This window comes from Hyaena hyaena, unplaced genomic scaffold (assembly GCF_003009895.1).
Source record: "Hyaena hyaena isolate Hyena2069 unplaced genomic scaffold, ASM300989v1 scaffold_74, whole genome shotgun sequence".
NCBI classification, from domain to species: domain Eukaryota; kingdom Metazoa; phylum Chordata; class Mammalia; order Carnivora; family Hyaenidae; genus Hyaena; species Hyaena hyaena.
The window spans coordinates 3128457-3151210 of record NW_024080706.1 but is presented as its reverse complement, the minus strand read 5'-3'; the positions used below and the strand labels follow the sequence as shown (position 1 = coordinate 3151210).

The following is a 22754-nucleotide window of genomic DNA, read 5'->3' as shown; positions in this document are numbered from 1 at the left end:
TCGTGGGTTCGAGCCCCGTGTCGGGTTCTGTGCTGGCAGCTCAGAGCCTGGAGCCTGTTTCAGATTCTGTGTCTCCCTCTCTCTCTGCCTCTCCCCTGCTCATGCTCGGTCTCAAAAATAAATTAAAAAACTATAAACATATATTTTTTTAAAAATTACACAATACTTGCATATTCAATTGTTGAATTTTGAGAAAACCATCTTGGCAACACTCTTTTCTTAAAACTCAACATGAAAAGGTTATCAGAAAATATCACCATAAAAGACCTTTTCCCTTACTACTGTGTGAGGTGAAGGATGTTAACAATTGTAGGTATCATTTTATAGTATATACATTTATCAAATCGGTGCTGCATACCTTAAACTTATGTGGTGTTAGAGGTCAATTATATCTCCACACAACCAGAAGAGAAAGACTTTACCATATAGAAATATGCAAAGATTTACAATAATGTTATCTGTATGTGCTAGAGCTAAAATTTTGCATTAAAAAATGCCATAATAGAGTATCACATAAATAAAAGTACTAGAAAGCTTAAAAATAGCTTTTGGGACTGTTCTATTGGCTTTATTACATTTTGAATTATTACTCCGAAACCACATTTCAATAGTCTTTGATACTAGATTTTTGTTTTTATAACTATCACTTAACATTACTAAATGGAAAATTTTTCTTTGGGGGTGGGGGGGGGGGGGGTGTCTCCTAGCATACAAAATGGTAAAACTTACCCCATGTTATGCTTCCCTGAGCCTTAGAAAAGCCGTTTAGTTTCTCAACAAGTTGTATTCAAAGCAAATATTCACAATTTTGTTGAAATTGCTGTGGATTCTGAATATGTAAGGGGAAAAGATTTAGACTTCAATGTACTATATACCATCATATTAACCAACTGCTTTCCACTCCAAAATTGTTAGGAGCAAAACTGTTTAGTAATAAAAATTAGTTAAAGAAAATTATTTACAACAGAAAAAAATGCATTCTTGTCCACATCTCAAAATACAGCTTTTTAAAATAAACATCACCAGTATATTTTAGACATCTTCATTTCTTGGAAGTGTCTTGAATCAGACTCATTCAAAAAGGAACAGCTGTTTGCAAGTAGAAAGAAAACACTAAACAAAATAAAAAAAAAAAAAACAATGAACCCATTAGAAAAAATCTGAGCCTTAAAGAGGTCTTTGTTTTTTAAAGTCAATTAATTGCTACCTGGTTCCCTTATGCTCAAGTTAGAACCAAAAATGCTGAGCACCCTCAAAAGGCTTTTCTGTTAGGATTTATTTCCAGTATGGTTTCTCTTCTTAATATTATGAAGGGCTTACGTGCTGTGTTTATTCATAGATGCCATGTTGGAGCATAACTAATACCTCTTAGAATAGGGGAATGGTCATATACCAAAATAATCCCCTAAGATCCTGTTGATTACAATGCCCCATAATAAAATAAAATAAAAATTTTAAACCACTAAATATTAGGTATTATATATTAAATATTGTCATTCTACAAATGCCCAAGAAATTTAGGCTAGAGCATTACCCACAAGGAAACTTCCAATTGTATGACAAATAGCCCTTGTTGTTTCATAACAAATTTGAGAATGTATGTACTTTTTATTAAAATCTGGTTAGAGATGCCTTTTCCACATTTTCAGAATATATCATAAATCTTATTACACACAATGAAGTAGACTATGAAGAAGCAGTCTTAAAAAACTGAGTCTTTGCAAAGGAAAAAAAGATGACCATTATTTTTTCAATTTATCAGTGACTGCAAATATTATAATTTTCCTTTATACAGTGGAGAAATAGAAATATACAATTAGGTTGATTAGTACAAGGTTTTGCTTGAAAATAGATCACTACATTTCACATAAAATACTAAATTATCTAGAAGATAAAGAATAGAAAATAAGATTTGTTTAAAAAAATTTTATCTAAATTAGCTATGTCCTTTTGCAAAATAGTTTTATTATACAATGCCTGAGTGAAGAGAAAAAGGCCTCAAAGAAAAAAATGTATAGATCAAGTTAGTATCAGTGACAAAATCTAAATGTCTATGCTACAGTAATGGAAGGGCATATGGACACGATATGGTATTTCAGTGAAACCTGAATTAGAAATTTACTACTTATAATAGTAAACACACAAATTTTTTCCTTTGGTTTAAAAAATAGTATGTAATTATTCAAAGCACTTTCAAATATTTGATTACTCAGTTCTGTGTTTGCAAATCATTCCTGTTTCCTTTTTACACCCCTACGCTACGTTTATACATGCATTTAGAAACTATAAAGAGCATGTTGCGTTTTAGAGTACAATCTGAATAATCACACAGACATGGACCAACATTTATTACAAACAGGAAAAGAGCAGATCTATAAGAAAAGAGTACAGATGTTTTTAAAGAGATTGCAAGTTGAAGTATAGAAAAGAAATTATAAAATGTATATGATAATGCAATAATTTTATCTGCATTTAAAAAATCACATTGCTCAAAATATACAAAACATTGTAACAACAGTACTTTGAACTGCTACTTAGAGGAATTAAAACAGAATCGACAGTGGAGAAGTTTATTTCAATTTAGGTCATTCATGTTCCATCCTGAGTTCACTTCCATTTTCCAAGAAGAAAGGTATTTTTTAAGAATCATTTTTCCCAAGTAGAAAGATTTTGAAAAATTGAAATGTATAGTTTACAACCCATTTTAATAAGGATTCATGTTTTTAAAAACTTTTTAAATAAAAAGCAATCAATTCTCTATACACTTTTATTAAAGAATTACAGCTTTCACAGATAGCAAAATACATCGTTGCTATTACCAGCAGCATTACCTTCTTCATTTCTCTTTCAGCTACCAATAAAAACCATCATCCTTTTGTAGGAAAATTTCTTATGAATGTGGCCCAATTCAAAACAAATTACTTCTAGCAGTAAGATATTGTAGCTTATTTGCTGTCACACTGATTACCTAGCTACATGAACAGCTACAGAACCACAAAGGGAAAAACAACTTAAAAAAGAATACAGCAAAACTATAAATTTTCTCAGTTCTGTGATACTTAGCAACTCTTTTAACACCCTAAAAAGTGGGGTCTTTAAAGAACACTGAGGCTCTGACTGGGTATCCCACTTAACTCTGTTGTTTCTATGTAATTAATATGTACAACACTAAGGTAATCTGGCCTAATTTTAATTTATATAATTATAACAAAGATATTGGTTCTAAATGCCCTTTCATTAGAACAAGAAACTCAAAGTGGGTAATGAATTAAGGATGGTAGTTTAATAAAGCTCAAATTTTACACAAGTAGCTAGGTACTGTAAATGCCACTGATATGAGAAAAGCTGATATACTAGCAAATATTAATAAATATCGGATTAGTGTCACTAACTCCTTTCTTAAAAAAATTATATTATGCTCTCATTTGGAACTCATGTTTCAAATTTAAAAGCAAACAATCAAAACCCCCCAAAACCAAACACAAAAAACCATCCAAAAATCAAAATACTTTTTTTGGTTACTTTGTTCTTAGTAGGACTTACAACTTTCTCTAGGGAAGCAAATTATCTCTTGTTATTAATGATGTATGTATTTTCATTAGAAAAGAACTAAATGTATTTGGACTCACACACATTCATTTAACTGATCATAAATAAACAAAACATAATTTTCCCGCCATGAAGTACTGAGTTACAACAAATGTATTAAAAAAACTTTATTTTCTTGAAAGTGCATACAAATGTTATGTAAACACTGTTAGTATTACCTTTAATGTAAAGACATTCTTATTATTACTTCAGATTTTAATGTATTATAAATAGGTTAGATGTCTCCTCCAGAAATATTAAAGGCCACACTGGGTGATATGACCAAAGAAAACTTTAGCCTCTTACAGGCTAAACAAAGTACAAAATGTGAAAATAAAAAAATAAAGAGTAAATCAGGAAAAGAGAAAAACACAGCTCAGGGTATGCATTTCTGAATCAGCAATTTAACATTTTAATTCCTAAACCAAAAATGTAAATTTTACAAAACATACATATATTTTTTACCATTTTTTTCTCAAAAGATGTTTTATACATACATTCATATTTATGTGTGTATATGTGTGTGAAACAACTGCAAATCTTACCAATTAAATAAATCGGGCAACTGCAAGCAGCTCTGAAATATTAAATGAAATGAGCCTATTATTTAGACAATTTCAGCCCCTTGAAAGAACATCTGATCCATCTTAGAATTTTTTTTAGAATGCAATTCATATTTTTAGTTAGGAAATGGGAGAAACAGACTCGTTGGGTTCATACAGAATGGAATATCTGCCAATTTCAGTTTAAATTATAATAAAATGCACAAATACCTGAATATTTGAGAAGTTTCTAAAACTAAAGTACTACTTCATTATATAAAAATTATTATGCATCAATTATGTTCATGTCTGATGAGTTTGCATATAAATTAATGTGTTTGTAAAATCAAACTGGAATGTAGACCAAGTACAGGTGATCCAGGGTTCCTTGATTTAATGACTATTACAAAGCAGCACTGGGTTCAGCATACTTCAGACAGGCCTATTCACTCACCTGGTGAATTCCATGTCCGTCTACTCTGATGATTAAATATATTAAGGAAAGAAATGGTCCCAAAGGATAAGTGATGAAACCTTAAGGATAGTCTTGGACCAAAACCACAACCAAACTCCATGTAAGGTACAATCTCTCTCACACATACAAACACACATACCACATACACAACCACACACAAAAAATTTAATACACACACACACAATGTTCCTGCTATTGTCCAGTAATCTTCCCTCACCCCCAAAGTAATATACTATAAACCATAGCACAAATACAGTTAAGTACACTGTAGCCTCAATTTAAACTGGCTGTGAGTTGGGTCCATTATGCAGAACACATCACAGGTGACACTGTGTTGTGTTAAAATTTGTTTAATACTGCTGATGACTAAAGCCCTTTAAATAGGTCCAAAACAGACCCATGTATTATCAAATTTCAGTTATTATGGAGAATGTTAAGATGAGGCTGCAGTGTATTTGATTATGTTGAGAATTTATAACATTCAAAATAAGAATACTTCATGGTATTATAAATTATAAAAAGAAATGGATAGAATTTTCAGCGTAATGTGGACATCAATTATTCCCTTCTCACCTCTTCCATCCCATTAATTTATAATCTGAAAGATGATTACTTGGTGCCGCTGTTATCGATACATTAACGCTTCATTATCATCTTGACTGCTAACCCCAGTTGTCAAAAATGAACATTTCCCTTCTAATCATAATCAAGAATGAGGCCCTTACTCTTTAAAATAAACATACCTGACTTAAAATTTCAAGATAGTTAGAAAACAAGAAAAAAAAATCTAAGTATCACTGGGTGAATTATGATTACACAGATTTGAATCACATTAGCTTATTCCCAAATAATGTATACTTTATCCCCTTAAAAAACCTATCTTTAAATTACTGAAGTGCTTACATTTATTGACAAACCATGCATTTTCACAAAATTAAAACCCGAAATAAATTTTCACCTACATGTTTCACCACTCAATATACCCTATAAAACTAAGTTAACATTTCCACATTTTCTTATAATACCACTCATATTAGTTTGTAAGTAGGAATAAAAGAAAAATGAGTTCTAAATAAATGACACAGGAGGCAATAAATTGACACATGACAAGTAAATAAAAGGCTAAAGCACTCCAATACCATTGAAACTGTTTTAATGTTGTTGCAACTCCAAAATGCAACAATCATCAGCTTGTAAAGACCCAAATTTCAAAAATTCATTTTAATTACTCCTTCATACCTATTTTACAAAATAAAGGCAAGAGACATTTAAATCCTCCTTGTCCTAATTGTGCTATCTATGTTCCTAACTTGTTTTCTATCACTCTATAGTGTATGCTGCATTTCCCATCAGATGCTATATAAGAAAAAATAAAATAAAATATTAACCTCTGCTTCAATGTATAGTTTCCAGAATCTGCCAGAACTGGGGAACTGGGCAACAAGGCGTTCATAAGTCTTCCGTGCTTTGTCTATAGGTTGATTCTAAAATTAAAAACCAATAAACAGCATTTACAATGTTAGGATTATGAAATTATTATTTACTGCAGAACCAAGTAGTGTGATTGGACCCATAGAGAAGGAAATGTAATCCTATTTCACTAAACCTGTGCCTCTCGAATGAGAATGCTCCAAGCGTCAAGGTCATATGGATTCTCTTCTAATTTCTTTTCAGCTTTCTTCACCTTCTCTGGGACATACTCAGCTGCCTGGGGGAAAGAAAAATAACAAACTGATGTTACGGCTTTAAAAATTTCATGCCTAATTTAATCCAAGCACAAGATATCAGTTTCCAATATAAAAGCATAAAAACATCCTCCTACAAAAGAGCCCTGCATTTTCTATAATCTTTATATATTATGCTATCATAAATCACCTGCATAAAAACAAAATCTAATGATCACATACTTTTAAAAGACATTTTAAAATTTAAACCCATCTTTCACATTAAATATTACAGAGCAGCCATTCTCAAATTCTGTGGTCTTAAGACGGACCCCTTTTATACTCTTAAAAATTACTTAGTATGCCCACAAGCTTTTTGTTTGTGATTATTTCAAAATTTACTATATCAGAAATTAAAACAGAAAAATGTTATTTATTCACGTACAAATAAAATTATCTGCATGTTAACAAAGACTTTTATGAAAAGTAAATGTAAGAATTCAGTGAATATCCTTGTTTTCTGTATTTGCAAATCTGTTTAATGTCCAATTATTTTAAATGTAGCTGGATTTTCATATCTGCTTCTGTATTCAATCTACTGTGATAGCACATGTAAAAGTTCCATTGTACTCTCATGAGAGATTAAGAGCAATAATGCAAAAGTGCCTTTAATTTATTATGAAACAGTGAAAACTCACAGAATGAACCTCTGAAAGTCTTAGGAATCCCTGGGGTCTGTGGACCAACTTTGGGAAACACTGCTATAGAGCATTCATCCTGAGCCACAAAAGGAAAAGCATGAAATGACATGGAAATTTATTTTTTTTATTTGAGAGAAAGATGGCATACTAGCAGTGGGAAGGGGAGGGGAGAGGAAAACAAAGAGGGAAAGGGAGATAATTTGAGAATCTTAAGCAGGAGCCTGACAAAGGGCTCAATCTCCTGCTCCTGGGATCATGACCTGAGCCAAAATCAAGAGGCAGACGGCATTCAACTGACTGAGCCACCCAAGTGCCTCTGGAAATTTTATTTTGATATAAAGGTTTTAAAAACAGGATTCACAAATTATATATAAAGCATCGGTAAAACTATAAAAGAAATTTGCAGTAAGAGATTTATAAGACTGTACTAAAATGTTTAGTGGTCATATATGGGTGATGGGTGGTAGTTTTATTTTTATTATAGAAATACAATCTTAAAATTAATGCCTAAAATAATAGCTTGCATCTGAGGCAAAAATACAAGTACTACTTTCTCAAACTGTTCAGACTACTACTATGTACCACAAAAAGAAAATGACATTCAAATTAAGTCAGATAAATGTTAACTTCTAAGAGTTCTGTTTTGTCTTTTTGCAGGACTGCTTGAATCTATAATACACTGTAGTATTCGAGATGGAGAGGGAAACACTGCCCCTAAGAGCTTTCTTTTTTCCTTTTTTCAGTGGCAATTAATATCTCACTGAAAATTACTTTCAAAACTCCAGCTGGGGGAAAAAAAGCCTTTAAATGTAAGTTTAGAAAAAAAAATTACCAAGAAGAAATAATACTCTTTTCTCTGGAACAAATTATTTATAAAGAAAAACATGTTTTCTTTTTTTTTTAATTTTTTTTAATGTTTTTATTTATTTCTAGGAGAGAGAGAGAGACAGCGTGAGCAGGGGAGGGTCAGAGAGAGAGGGAGTCATAGACTGAAACAGGCTCCAGGCTCTGAGCTGGCAGTCAGCACAGAGCCCAACGCAGGGCTCGAACCCACGAACCGCGAGATCATGACCTAAGCGAAAGTCAGACGCTTAACCGACTAAGCCACCCAGGCGCCCCAAGAAAAACATGTTTTAAAAGATTAATGCAAATTTATATAAAAATTATGATATTTTGCTAATATACAAGAGCTTTCTAGGTAGGCTAGCTCAAGAAGCTAAAGCTGGAAAAATTTAATAAAGAGGACTACTGTCCCCAAACCACATGTTTAAACACAAATTAAAAGGCAAGTTTGGTAATGGTGACAAACCAATCATTGGTTCAAGATGGTTAAGAAAGAGAATGATACATGGAAAATGAACAAATCAAGGTGATATTTTTTTTTTTTAATGTTTTTTGTTTATTTCTAGGAGAGAGAGAGAGAGACAGCGTGAGCAGGGGAGGGTCAGAGAGAGAGGGAGTCACGGACTGAAACAGGCTCCAGGCTCTGAGCTGGCAGTCAGCACAGAGCCCGACGCGGGGCTCGAACCCACGAACCGCGAGATCATGACCCAAGCAAAAGTCAGACGCTTAACCAACTAAGCCACCCAGGCGCCCCTCAAGGTGATATTTTAAATCAGGATGGTGGATTATTCAATGTACAGTTTTAGAATAACTGCAGTCAACTCTATCAAAATAAAAGTTGTATTACTATTTTATCCTTTCTACCAACGTAAATTTCAGATAAATCAAAGATTTAAACACAACAAAAAAAGAACTAGAGAAAAACATACTGAAATGTATCTTTGCATAGAAAAAGCTTTATAGGGGCACCTGGGTGGCATTCAATCAAGTATCTGACTTCGGCTCAGATCCTGACCTCATGGTTCATGAGTCTGAGCCCCGCATGGGGCTCTGTGCTGACAGCTCAGAGCCTGGAGCCTGCTTTGGATTCTGTGTCTCCCTCTCTCTCTGCCCCTCCCCTGCTCATGTTGTCTCTCCCTCTCTCAAAAATAAATATTAAAGAAAAAGAAACACCTTTTAGAAGCCTCTGAAAAGAGTAAACTTAAATTCAGTTTAAATCTGTGCATGAAAAATTATAAATCAAAGTCAAAAGACAAACCTAAAAAATATCCCAACATATCTGGCACAGTACTAAATTTATTAATGTACAGTCAATAAAAGACCAGCAACTCAGAAAGAAAATGGGCAAAATACTGAAACAGTTCCCAGAAAGAGAAGTTAACACTGACCTTTAAACACTCAGAAGAAATACAAATGTAAACCATATGACAAAGATCAAAAGTGTTTTATAATCAGCATTGCACTGGCAAAAGTATGTAAAAACAGACATTCTCACATTGTTGGCAGGGGTAAGTAGTAATCTGACCAAAATTTTAACACGAATGTTTGACCCTGAATTCCACTCCTGGCAACTTCTACTGCACATATGCCCAAAGATGTATACTAAATAAAGAAGAGTCAACTACTTGGCTGTTTGCTGTTGCATGAAGTAATTTAAATAATCATGTATACAATGATTGGCTAAATAAAGGAATTTGCCCTCACTTAAAAAGAACAGAGGACAGGTCTGTAGATAGCAACATGAAACTATTACCATAATACTGGGTCAAAAAAAAAAATTGTGGAGATGAGCTGGGGAGAAACAGATAGACACACACACTTACTTTACAATGTATACTCTTCTACTATTTATATCTTTACTATTCACCTGAAAAGTATTTGCTCAGTGTCTAGTATGTGCCACACATTGTTGAAGGGTCACCTGAGATACAACAAATAGACTTCTACTTTCAAAGGATTTGCTTCTTAAAAAAGAAAAAAAAGAAAACTTAAAAAACTATTTTAAAATAAAACTAGGATTGGGGCACCTGGGTGGCTCTCTCGGTTAAGTGCCCAACTCTTGATTTTGACTCAGGGCAAGTCCCACATCAGGCTATGTGCTGACAGCGGGGAGCCTGTTTGGGATTCTCGTTCTCTGCCGCAATTGCCCAGCTCACAATGTCTCACTCCCTCTCTCAAAATAAATACACTTTAAAAAATATATATAAAATAAAACTAGATCCTTAGTTTGTAAGATACCAACTATAATAAAGTATTAATTATAAAATAAGAAGTAAACCTGATACAAGAACTTTAAACCAGGAAGTAAAAGGGGGCGCCTGGGTGGCTTAGTCGGTTGGGCGTCCGGCTTTCGCTTGGGTCATGATCTCGTGGTTCGTGGGTTCGAGCCCCACGTCGGGCTCTGTGCTGACTGCCGGCTCAGAGCCTGGAGCCTGTTTCAGTCTGTGACTCCCTCTCTCTCTGACCCTCCCCTGCTCTCTCTCTCTCTCTCTCTCTCTCTCCTAGAAATAAATAAAACATTAAAAATTTAAAAAAAAAAAAAAAACAAAAAAACCAGGAAGTAAAAAACAACTAACCAATACCAGTTTTAGTTAACACTAACAATTAGGGTTTCAAAGCAATCTGATGGAAGAGCAAATCATGATCCACTTGCTGAAAATTAACCATTCAAATTAGATAATGTATATCACAATCTGTAAAAGAACAGAAAAACTCAGGAGATAGTGTCTAATACTCAACCACCAAAATTGCAGCGAGAAGCATAAATGTCTCCTTGCTAAATAAAACAAGCCATTCCTTTAGTGAGTCTCAACCCAGGCAGCACATTAAAACCACCTGGGTGAAAGAGGATTTTAAAATAATGCTCAAGCCCTACCATTTATATCAATTAAATCAGAATCCCTAGGAACCAGCCTGGACCATCACTACTTTTTTAATGTTTTTAAAAAATTATTACTTTTAGGGGTGCCTGGGTGGCTCAGTCGGTTAAGCATCCAACTTTGGCTGAGGTCATGATCACACGGTGGGTTCTGGCCCCGTGTCGGGCTCAGTGCTGAAGGCTAGCTCAGAGCCTGGAACCTGCTTCAGATTCTGTGTCTCCCTTTCTCTGACCCTACCCTGCTCAGGCTGTCTTTCTTTCTTTCTGTCTGTCTCTCTCTCTCAGAAATAAATAAAACATTTTTAAAAATCATTACTTTTAAAATTCCCCAGATATTTCTAATGTGCAGTCTCAGTTGCAACCATAGCTCTCTGAGGGTTTCATAACCCTTTGTAGTGCCACAGAACTTTTCTACAATCTAGCGAAATCTAGGGCTCTTTCTCAGAAAAATGTTCTTCCCTCTCCCATCCCCCTCAAAGTAGGAACTACAGCCAACGTGGGGCTTGAACTCACAACCTGGAGATCAGGAGTTGCATACTCTACAGACTGAGCCAGCCAGTCTGAGCCTCTCTCAGAACAATGTTCTTAAATATACAAAATAAACTGAGATACTTCAAAGGAAACCAACTACATTAAAATGTTAAGTACTGAAATATTTTTAAACAAAGTTTTACACAATAACAGACACTTAACACAATGAATAACAAGATTTAGCAGCCAGTCTAGTGGTAAGGGCAACAATATTTGGAATATGTATACACAGTTACAGCTGTTGCTAACACTGCTAATATAAAGGTTTCTTGCCTACATTCATAATATAAGAAACACTCAATTTCAGTTAGACATCAGTAAAAACAAGGACTTTCCTATCCAACTTAATAGAATCCCTGTAATTCTATCCAGTTACCTGGAGGATGGGGTTAACAATGGACTAAGAATCCATGCAAATGATGTTGGAGATCATATGTAAAAAACTTTTTGAGCATCTATAATGTAAGGCATTAATCATTCTTTGTTAAGTAATAACCCGATTTCATAAGAAGAAATATAATTAAGTTACATGAAACTTCCCAAAGTCTAGTTAGAATCTGAGAACCATGGCTCAGCTCTTTTCAGACTGTTACACCCCTAAATATTTTCCTCCTGCCAAGGATGCAGTTAAAGGTTCATAAAATTTACACAGATAATTCTCAATCAAGTACATTAACAAGAAAACTACCCAAAACAGACAAGAATATAGTCTAGTAGTTTTGCGCAATGGATAGTGCACTGGACTCCTAAGTAGTTTGGGCCACATTTAATTCCTACAATGAAAAGTCATTAATCATCATGAACCAGTTGGGTAGCAAACAGCACAACACTTTTGTTCTCTGGCCTGGGCATATTTTTCTATTGGGCAAAGGAATATCGAACAGTTTTCTACCATCTGTAAGGAGACTGGACCTCCACAAGGAATGGAATTGTATTACTACTTCCCAAATCTTTTGCCTGATCAGAGGAATAGGTCACTTTAAGAAAATTTAGGACAAGTTTCCAGTGCTCACTAGTAAGGGAATGAGGTCGGAACTCTGCTTGCTTAGTGTAGCAAAAGAACAGCTGTCCCACAGTTACATGTCTCCAAAACTTATTACTCTAAGAAACCATTACAAATCCAGCTTTTGCGTTTGGAATAAACTATAATCCTATTACCATTCCTTATGGAATGTTAATGGCCAGTGGGATGGAACCCCAATAAGCAGAACAAAAGATGGACTAGTTCCCAAGGCATGCATGTTACCAACTATATTAGCAGAACTTTAAGAACGCCTTTGATTTACAAAATTTTAAAAACCAGAAAAATTACACAATTGTATGGGGTATACGGAGATACATACCAACACATACTACTTCAAATGGGTACAAAACCCAGAAAAATTGTGAACTAGATGATGTACTTTTTTTGGTATAGGGACAAGATGTTACTCAGAACTATCTCTAGCAACTGTTCTATGAACTGTTTTTCTACTAGTAGCATATTGCTAAAATAACAACAACTTATTTATTTTCTCTGTGAATAATAACCAATATACAACTGGCTAAAAGTATGAAGGTAGGGTAAATCCATTACATGTTTGATCTTTTTAAATTTTCTTTAGTAATGGCTCTTTGGAGACATAATCTTCTTTAATTCACTCATTTAAAGTATACAATTCACAATAAATTTTTAAAAACATCTTATAACCCAATAAGAACCATACCCATTAATAGTCATTACAATTTCCAAAGTTGTCTCCATAAATGTGAAAGTGTATTTCATATAAATGATTGAAACTATGTAACATATGTTGTTTCTGACTTTCGTTTTGCATGCTTTCAAGATTTCTGTTTTATCACAGATCAGTACTTTCCTCTCTAATGCCAAATATTTCACTGTATGGATAATCCCACATTCTGTTTATCAGTAATGGACATTTGGATTGTTTCCAATTAAAACAAAATTGGGGGGGGGCCTGGGTGGCTCAATCGGTTAAGCATCTGACTTCAGCTCAGGTCATGATCTCATGGTTCTTGAGTTAGAGCCTTGTATCAGGCTCTGTGCTGACAGCTCAGAGCCTGGAGCCTGCTTTGGATCCTGTCTCCTCTCTCTACCCTTGCCCCACTGATTGTCTCTCTCTCTCTCAAAAGTAAATAAACATTAAAAAATTAATATAGAAGTATATTTTATTTGATTATTTTGAGAGAGAGAGCCCACAGGGGCGAAGGACAGAGAAAAGGAGAATACCAACTGGGCTTCACAATGCCAGCAGGGTTCGATCACATGAACTGTGAGATCATGACCTGAATTGAACCAAAACCAAGATGAGATACTTCACCCACTAAGCCACCCAGGTGCCCCGGATTGTTTCCAGTTTGAGTGGAGTTTATCTTGTGTTTTGTTATTCTTAGTGATATACTTAGTGATATATGTTACATACTCCCACACACAGACATATACACCTACAGATGAAATTGTTAGGTTATATGGGAATTCTACTTTTAATATTTTTAAGAACTGCCAGACTGTTTTCCAAAGCGACTGAACCATTTTACAATCCCATCAACAGTGTATGAGGGTTCCAATTTCTCCACATCCTCGCCAACTTGTCTTTTGATGATTATAACCATCCTACTGAGTATGAAGAGGTAACTCATGGTGATTTTGATTTACATTTCTCTGGTGGTTAACCAAGTTCAGCATTTTTTGATGTTCTTATTGGCCATTTATCTTATCTGCCTGCCTATTCAGATTCTTTGCCCATTTTTAACTAGGTTATCTTTTTATTGTTGAATTACAAGTCTTTTGTATACTACAGATACAAGTCACTTATTAGATACCAGATTTACAAAAATGTTCTCCTGTTAGGGGAGTGTTTTCACTTTCCATGTTTAAACTTTTGTTAGTTACGTGAAGCTAACCCAGAGAAAGAGAACTTGACAAGACACAGTGAACTTTCAACGGTCCTCAAACTTTCTGTAAAGCATTACTTAATATTCTTAAAAACTGAAGAACCAAAGAAAAATTTTTAAGTGTGGGTTATATCAATATTATCATCTTAGAAATTAAAATTGAAAAAGTTTTGTTAATTCACTTCAAAATTATAAATATTTTCCAAAACAAAAAAAAATTAGTGAAAACAAAGGCGGGTTTATGTTTTTGTGATTCTTTAATGTCTGGCTGAATAGAAGACATTATCTGCTTCAACTTTCAGGCTATTGCAATATATTGTTTTGGATGAAATATGACCATGTAACTACAGTTATTAAGTACACAACTACATATGTAGTTGGAAAAGGGAAAAGCACTTAATAGCCATTTCAAATCATTGTGGATATGCCATGTAGTCTCTGAAAAACTAAATTAAGCCTTATTAAAACTGCAAACCAGTTTCTATATGACAGCGTAACTATTTTAGGAAGATGGTTAATTTGGAATGGGAGGGGGAAAAATGACAAAGATGATTAATGGTTGAAAGAATAAAGCAATCTAATTTCTTCCTCCCATTCCTACCAGGGAAGTATAACTTTCATGGGGGGGGGGGCACGGAGGTAGTTCTTCAAGTAGCTATTTTCATGGTAAATGGGAAGGCTGTTATGCTCAACACAGGTCATGCCAACATTCAATCAAAATGGACATCAATGAAAATTTAATCCAACTGAGGGGCGCCTGGGTGGCTCAGTCAGTTGAGCATCCGACTTTGGCTCAGGTCATGATCTCACAGTTTGTGGGTTTGAGCCCCACGTCGGGCTCTGTGCTGACAGCTAGCTCAGAGCCTGGAACCTGTTTCAGATTCTATGACTCCCTCTCTCTTTGACCCTCCCCTGCTCATACTCTCAGAAATAAATAAAACATTAAAAAAAATCTTTTTAAGAAAATTTAATCCAACTGATAAACACCGTAAGTATGGGATGCAGGTGGCAAAATTAAAAAGATTTATAACTATTTCTTGACCATGACCAACAGGAGGATGAGTCTCAAATATGGTACTGTAATGAATATTTTCCACTAATAAGGGTATGGCTAAATTACCCTTATTTAGTAATGGAGGAAAATTTTTTGTAAAATGCTATTAAAAGCCTAACCATCCTCAAATAATCTGCAATTTTTTTCTCCACTTATTTTATCAAGAATGTATTCAAAAACAACTTTTAAGGTTCATCTTTAAACCAGTAAACAAGGTTTCAGTTACATAAAAATAATCTGTGGTACTTGTTTCAAATGAAGATTCTCAGCCTCCCTAACAGAATCTGTTATACAAAGTCTGAAATTGGGGTGTAGGTACCTATACTTGTATAAAGCACCTAAGTGATTATGATTCAATGGACCATGGACTCTTGGGAGAAATACTATCTAATCTATATGTTCTGTAAATACATTTTTCCAAATGTGGTTTCCTTAAAAAGAAAGTGGCATCAGACCTAAGTCATTCCATTTTTTCCCTAAAACATAATAAAGCTTCATGAACTATCCTAACAATATGAAGTCTTAATTCTCCCTTGGTAGCTAACCCTTATTTAAAATTAAATATAGACTAGAGTAGCACTTTGCAAGACTATCTGCAAGTAGTAACCAAGGAGATTCATACACCTAGATAGATAATAAAGCAGTTTATGTGACAGGTGACTTTATTACTGAATGGCAGCTGAGTCCTGTGTGACTTCACTGTGCAATGGAACTCTATCACTTTTTTTTTTGGTGAATGAATTTGAATCTGTATCCTGCATATAATCCCTTCAATCCTTCCAAAGACTAAAAATCTAAGAAACATGTAAACAATTCAAAGCTTAAGAAAAAGGAGGCTAAAGATTATTGGTCCAAATGACCTGTATATCACATTTCCTTATTATTTGCTTATTCATTCCCTAGGTAACAAATAGATGCAAACTACAAATAAAAATTTGAGTCTTTAAGAATTGAAAAAATTTAGCTTTAGATCAAATGTAGCCAAGACATTATCTAAACTAAAATGTTTGAAAAACATCAATTAGGAAATAGTTTCATCCTTCCGACTTTAAGTATTTACTGCTTATTATAAACTATACACTAATCTAAAAACTTAATAACTCAGAACTCCCCCTTTTTAATATTTTATTTGAGAGAGAGAGAGAGAAAGAGAGAGAATGAATCTCAAGCAGGCACCACATTCAGCATGTAGCAGAATGAATGCAGGGCTCAATCCCACCACCCTGGGATCATGATCTGACATGAAATCAAGAATTGGATGCTCAACCAAATGAGCCAGCCAGGCTTTTTACATCCATTCTCACACCATTACCAACTGTCCAGCAAAACAAAGACTCAAATTCACAGCAAGGTCTTGGCTAAAGAGAAATAAAGATTTAGAGAAAATAGCAGAAAAGCTCAAAACTAAGAACTGTGTTTAGCAATGGTCCACTTAATAGGTACAAACATCTCAAACACAGATTTTGCAATTCTGGGAAGTCTACCTGGGATGTAAACTATACTCCCTGAAACTTCTATATACTTTTTTTTTAGTGTTTTATTTATTTCTGACAGAGACAGAGTGAGCAGGGGAGGGCCAGAGAGAAGGAGATACAGAATCTGAAGCAGGCTCCAGGCTCTGAGCTGTCAGCACAGAGCCCCATGCGGGGCTCAGACTCCTGAACCACGAGATCAGGACCTGAGCCAAAGTTGGACGCCCAACCGTCTGAGCCACCCAGGGCCCCTAAAATGCCTATATTCTTAATGCTGAGGAAATGCAATCTTTCTTAACACAGCACCTTTCTGTTGTACTTCTAAGGAAAACCAATACTTCTGTAAACACAGATCAATCTCACTTAGGACAATGATTGTCAACAAGAGTTTTCTACATGGTAGAAATTTAACAATAAAGATGACCTCAATTTTAGCTGCCCAAACTGTTATACTAAGTACCATAACAGGAGGCGAGAAAATAGGAAAGGCTATTACAAAAAGATTGTTAAAAACATATAAGAATAATTGGGCCCAAGAACACACTGTCTAACACACATACTTGGCCCTTTCCCCCTCCCTATTCCTAAACCACCCCCCATGCCCACTTTGGCTTTGAAATTCCTGATGGTATCAGTACCTTTTAACCACTGGTAAGTACTAATAGTTACTCAGCAAAGTCCTAATCCAGGTTTCAGGCTGCAACACTGTATACATTTCACCTTTCTTCCTTCATTGATAAATACATAACAGGGAACATTTTCATATTTTCCATATTGTCCCAAATTTATTTCTCACCAAAAGGAAAACCGTGATTGACGGTCCCAAGTTCTCCTCTTTTAAGAACTTTGGGTAATTATGTTTCTTCAAGTCATGCAATTTTTCCCAACTGAGGATCATTTTGTTTATATTATAGGCCTTCCTAATTCAAGGTAGGTTAAAGATTTTTTTAAAAGTCTTATTTCTATTTTTTTAATGTTTACTTAAACATTAAATATTTTTTGAGAGAGAGACAAAGCCCACGCAGGAGACACAGAATCTGAAACAGGCTCCTGGCTCTGAGCAGTCAGCACAGCCCAACACAGGGCTCGAACTCAAGAACTGTGAGAGATCATGACCTGAGCCAAAGTCGGACACTTAACCGACTAAGCCACACTCCTCGTGTCTTATTTCTTTTCTTTTTAAAATTTTTAAATGTTTATTTACTTTCGAGAGACAGAGCATGAGCAGGGGAAGAGCAGAGAGAAAAGGAGACACAGAATCTGAAGCAGGCCCCAGGCTCTGAGCTGTCAGCACAGAGCCTGACACGGAGCTCAAACTCATGCACTGCGAGATCATGACCTGAGCAAAAGTCAGCCGCCCCAACGTGTGTCTTATTTCTAAAAGACGAGTGTAGAAATAGAATTTTAAGGATTTATTTTTTTATGTTTTATTTCTAAGAGAGAGAAACAGTATGAACAGGGGAGGGTCAGAGAGAGAGGGAGATACAGAATCTGAAACAGGCTCCAGGCTCTGAGCTAGCTGTTAGCAAAGAGCTCTACTTCGGCTCAAACCGAAGAACCATAAGATCATGACCTGAGCCAAAGTCGGATGCTTAACCGACTGAACCATCCAGGTGCCACGAATTTTAAGGATTTAAAGGTTCATATGAATTGTCCTGGCTGAGAACTTTTCTCTCTTTCCTCAAATCTAACAAAACTTTAGGAACCATCCACTTTTACACCCCAAACATTTTACTTCCTGTTATCTGTCCATCTGTCCTCCCAAGGTTAAGTTCTTTGAGAATTTGTAATGTATTGCACAGAGCCTAACTGCAAAATTCATCCATTCATTCATCAAACACCTTTCAGTATTAAAACAGAATTCCCTAGATTCCTAGATGCAAGGGTGAATAAATAAGGCAACCCCTTGAACTCAGGCCCAAATTCAGTGGAGAAACTCAACCCAGGCTCAAATTCTGTGGAGGAACTCAAAACAATAGCTAAATGCTAAAAGGGTAGAGCACAAAGTAAAATGAAGCTAAGGAAGAATGAGATTACAAAAAACCCAACCTGAATCAAGCAGTGAAAAAAAAATGCAAAACAAAAATATAGCCATTAATTCCAGGAAACTAGGAACTAGATGTGTTTTCATTAGGAAAGGGGGGGGGGAGGGGCGGCCACAGGGTAGGGCCCTCCCCCCACTTAGTTTTGTCACTACTGAACTGGCAAAAAAAAAAATGGTAAATCAAGAATACCCATGAAAACTGCTAAGGTAATTTAAATAGCTCTCTATATGCAAAATGGAACTTCTTCACAAGAGTAAATAAGTAAATAAATAAATCTTAGCGATTTTCCTTGTCTAGTCATTTCCCTCTATCAGAGGGCACAAATCTAGAGATTCAGTACCAAGAAAGAAATAACCATGCATAGTTCAGAATAACTAAGATATTATCAAGTTTATTCAAAAAACTTTTTTTTGAGCTTCAATGCTAAAAGGGTAAAAGAAATTTACATCTCCTATCTTGCTAGATTCTTTGTCCATCACATCTCTTGGCGTCTTTCCAAAGCAAATGCACAATTCAGAGTGGCTTTGATTTTTTTTCTTACCATTCAACTTTGTTTAGTCTTTTTCTTGTCTATCATTTTAATTCATTTTAGGCACTCTCTTTTCCTATAAATATTCACTGACTAGTCAAAAGGTTACTGAAGAACACAAATATCAACCCACAGACTGCTAACTGCAAAGGGGAAAATAATCCTTCACAAGGAAGAAACCCAGCAGTCATCACCCTACCCAAAGCAAACCAGTTGATTCATATGGTCAACCATGTCACTATTGTAGGTATCATTTAATTACCACTTTAAAGTTGAATAGTACAATCTCTGGGATTTGCCTGAAAGCAGTAAGTGTGGGGAGTTTAAGTGAAAGTATGGGAAAAAACAAGATTAGTCATCAGTTACAGCTCTATGATAGAAACATCATTCATTAGACTATATTTTTGCATGTTTGAAATGTATCATTACAAAGTTAAAGAAAAAATTGTATGTGTTTTAGGTTGATGAAAGAAAGATACAGGAACCACCATAAAGACTGGGACAAGTTGAGCATCCAAAAGAAAAATAGCTATCGCTTTTTTTTTTTTAATATTTATTTTTGAGAGAGAGCACGTGCACAAGCGAGAGAAGGGAAGAAACAAGGAGCCTGAGGATCTGAAGCAGGCTGTGTACTAACAGCAGGGAGCCCGATGTGGGGCTCAAACTAATGAACCAGAAGGTCATGACCTGAGCTGGACACTTAACCGAATGAGCAACCCAGGTACCCCACTGCTTAACACTAAATACAGAGAAACTCATGAATCTATAGTGATCTCTTTTAGAGAAAAAAAAAAAAGAAATCTTCTTTACAGAAAAATACGAGCCAGCCAGTAAAGACCTAATAGAATTTTCAAAACACCATTTGGCACCTCCAACAGAATAACCGATTTAGTCAAGAAGTAACAACTGATGACAAGTAACTAGTTAAAAGGTTATTGAGCACAGTATCAACCCATAGATTACTTACTGCCAAGGTGAAAATAATCCTTCACAATGAAGAAACACAGCAGTCATCACCTTACCCAAATAATCAAACTTATCCATCACTATTAGCGTAACAACCTAGCATGAAGTGCCTTCGAAGGTAACATTCTAAGTTATTTTACCCCAAAATATCTAATCCAAATATTACCAAAACTTTCAGTTTAGAGCTGAACAAACACGGTTTTCAGGAAATAACACAAGAAGAAGGGAAAAGTTAAACAACACCACACACAAAAATCAAATCAACCCAGAAAATGAGAACTCTTACTAGAAAATTGTCCTGGGCTCTTCAACAATATTCCTGGGGAGAAAAATGGGGGGACTATTCAAGAGTCATTAGCTAAATGAGGCCTGTAAATCCAGAGATTGTTTTAAGAAAAAAAAAAGGGGGGGGGGAGAATCCCTATGAAACATAATCTTGGGACAACTGGGGAAATTTGAACACAGACCGAGCTTTAGAAATAATAGAGTATTACTGTTAATTTTCTTAGGTGAGAAAATGGTATGGTCGTTATATAACTGCATCAATGTCATTATATAAAAGAATGCTGAAATATACAAAGCTGAAATGTGTTGGCTTACTTTCAAATAAATACCTAGTGAGAGATAAAGTATGGCAAAATGGTTAACATCTGTTGATTCTAGGTGAAGAATTGTACTGCAGGCATTCGTTGCACTTTTAACTTTTCTCTATGTACTAAACTTTTCACAGTAAAACTTCCAGGTTAATTTTCTGTAAATTTTAACTATTTCTGCCATTTAAAACACCACCAATCTGAAACATTAAAGGTCATGACATTGCAGTGTCTTTACAATTTTAGATAAATGTAAGAACAGATTCTGGAAACTTTCAACAAAACCTCAGGAGATTACTTCTCGGTTTTCAGGTGACAACATATGAGCCCAGAAAAATGGTAGGTATACATAAACAGATTTGATATAATAATTTTGAGACTTGGCATTCTTGGGCATTCTGACAGCATGTAAAATGTAAACACAGAAGATTTCAGTACTAATTCAGTCAACAAGCAAACACAAAATTTAATTTAGCAAGCTTTTCCCGACCTAATGAAATTTACAGTCACGCAGACTATTCAAGAGGAACTGCAATTTTGCCTCATCTCTGTCAACTTCCAAGAACAGCCTCTACGTTCTAAGCTGGGGACTTATAAAAACAAAAACCTAAGGGTAGTTCGTTACCATGGCAACGGGAAATTTCAGGAAATTGAGACCCCGCAGGCTAGCTAGCCTCCATTTTAAAAACTATTTACCTGAACATACCAGAGCTTACGTCGAAAAACAAACTGAATGACATCTTTCATAAAATTTTCCAGTTTCCTCTTTCAAACTAAAAGGTAAATACTATCCTACAAAATTCTGAATAAAGAGTAAAAGTAACAAATCGTTCATCTAAATGTCTGAATTTTAAAATATTTAAGTAATTTATGTCCAGTACTAAAGCAGATGCGTTTATTCACAGTGACCAAAACATACTTCTCATTTCCGATTTATCAATTCTGCGTTATGTGTCGCTTGAAAAACGAAAATGAAATGTGGACAGAAGAAAAAGAAGGAGAAAACCACGAAATTCCCAAATCTCTGCATAACCATGTTCTTACTCCTAGACCGCTTCCTTCTTCACTCCCTCTGGCAAGAGACTTATTTCTCCAGCTGAGTTTCATCTCAAATTTTTCTCAAACTGGTAACCTATTGCTGTGTATATCGAAGAAGGGAGGAGGAAACCTTGACAAGTTTTTCAAAAACGGCGAGTACACGTTAAATTAATCAATTCCCAACCACCCTAACATCAAAACAAAATGTTATCAAACGAAGGCATCCCATAGTAGTCCCATGAACCTAAACAGGACGAAGCAGCTTCCTGGCTATTGTCTAAATCAAATATTTGTTCATATTAACGCCTAAGACAGAGGAGCCAAAAACTAACTTCAAATCTCAGTCAGCTCTTGCTCCCCATTCCCACCATTCTTCTGTTCCCGGTCCTCCGGGTTCATTAGACCCCGATTCCTTCCTCACGCGAACATGGCTGGAGTATTTGGACGAACAGAGACGTGGAGAGAAGAGGTCGCCACGAGGCCCCACCACTCTCTTTCCTCACCTGCTCTGGGGCTCCGTCTCCTGACATGGCCTCAGCTGATTGGAAAGTGAGAACCGGCCCGCGATGCGAAGCTAGAAAAGAAAAATTAAACTAAAAACCACCCCAAGCCAGTAAAGTTACCCCCTGCCCAGCGGAGCCAGACCGCCAACACGAATCGCCACCGCCCACTCAGCTATGAATTAAAATGGCTGCGCCCCTGCCGGCCGAGAAGAGAGGAGGGGCTTCCTCATTCACTTCCGGGGCAGTGGGCGGAGCTAAAATCTCAATTCCCCAGTTACTTGAACGCGCCGAAACAGAGAACCCAGAGGTGGGCCCAAGGCCTTGGCTGACGTCACGACTCTGGGTTTAGGGAAGCTGTTGCTGAGCTGGATACAACCGGCTAGGAGGCGGGAGTCTGTTTAGCCTGAAGGCTCGCGCTCATTTTAGAATTTAATTAT

The 22754-nt window shown here is 35.7% G+C and overlaps 1 protein-coding gene across 1 annotated transcript in view; it reads right to left on the bottom strand.

The window, feature by feature from the left end:
* Positions 1 to 22496, bottom strand: part of CSTF3 (cleavage stimulation factor subunit 3) — a 74666-nt gene extending 52170 nt beyond the window's left edge. Inside the window, exons 1-3 of the mRNA XM_039233347.1 lie at positions 22318 to 22496; positions 6212 to 6313; positions 5994 to 6089 (exon numbers count right to left, since the gene is read on the bottom strand). Coding sequence (XP_039089278.1) covers positions 5994 to 6089; positions 6212 to 6313; positions 22318 to 22344 — 225 coding nt within the window. The 5' untranslated portion in view covers positions 22345 to 22496. The remainder of the gene's footprint in view (positions 1 to 5993; positions 6090 to 6211; positions 6314 to 22317) is intronic.
* Between the last annotated feature and the right edge of the window lie 258 nt (positions 22497 to 22754).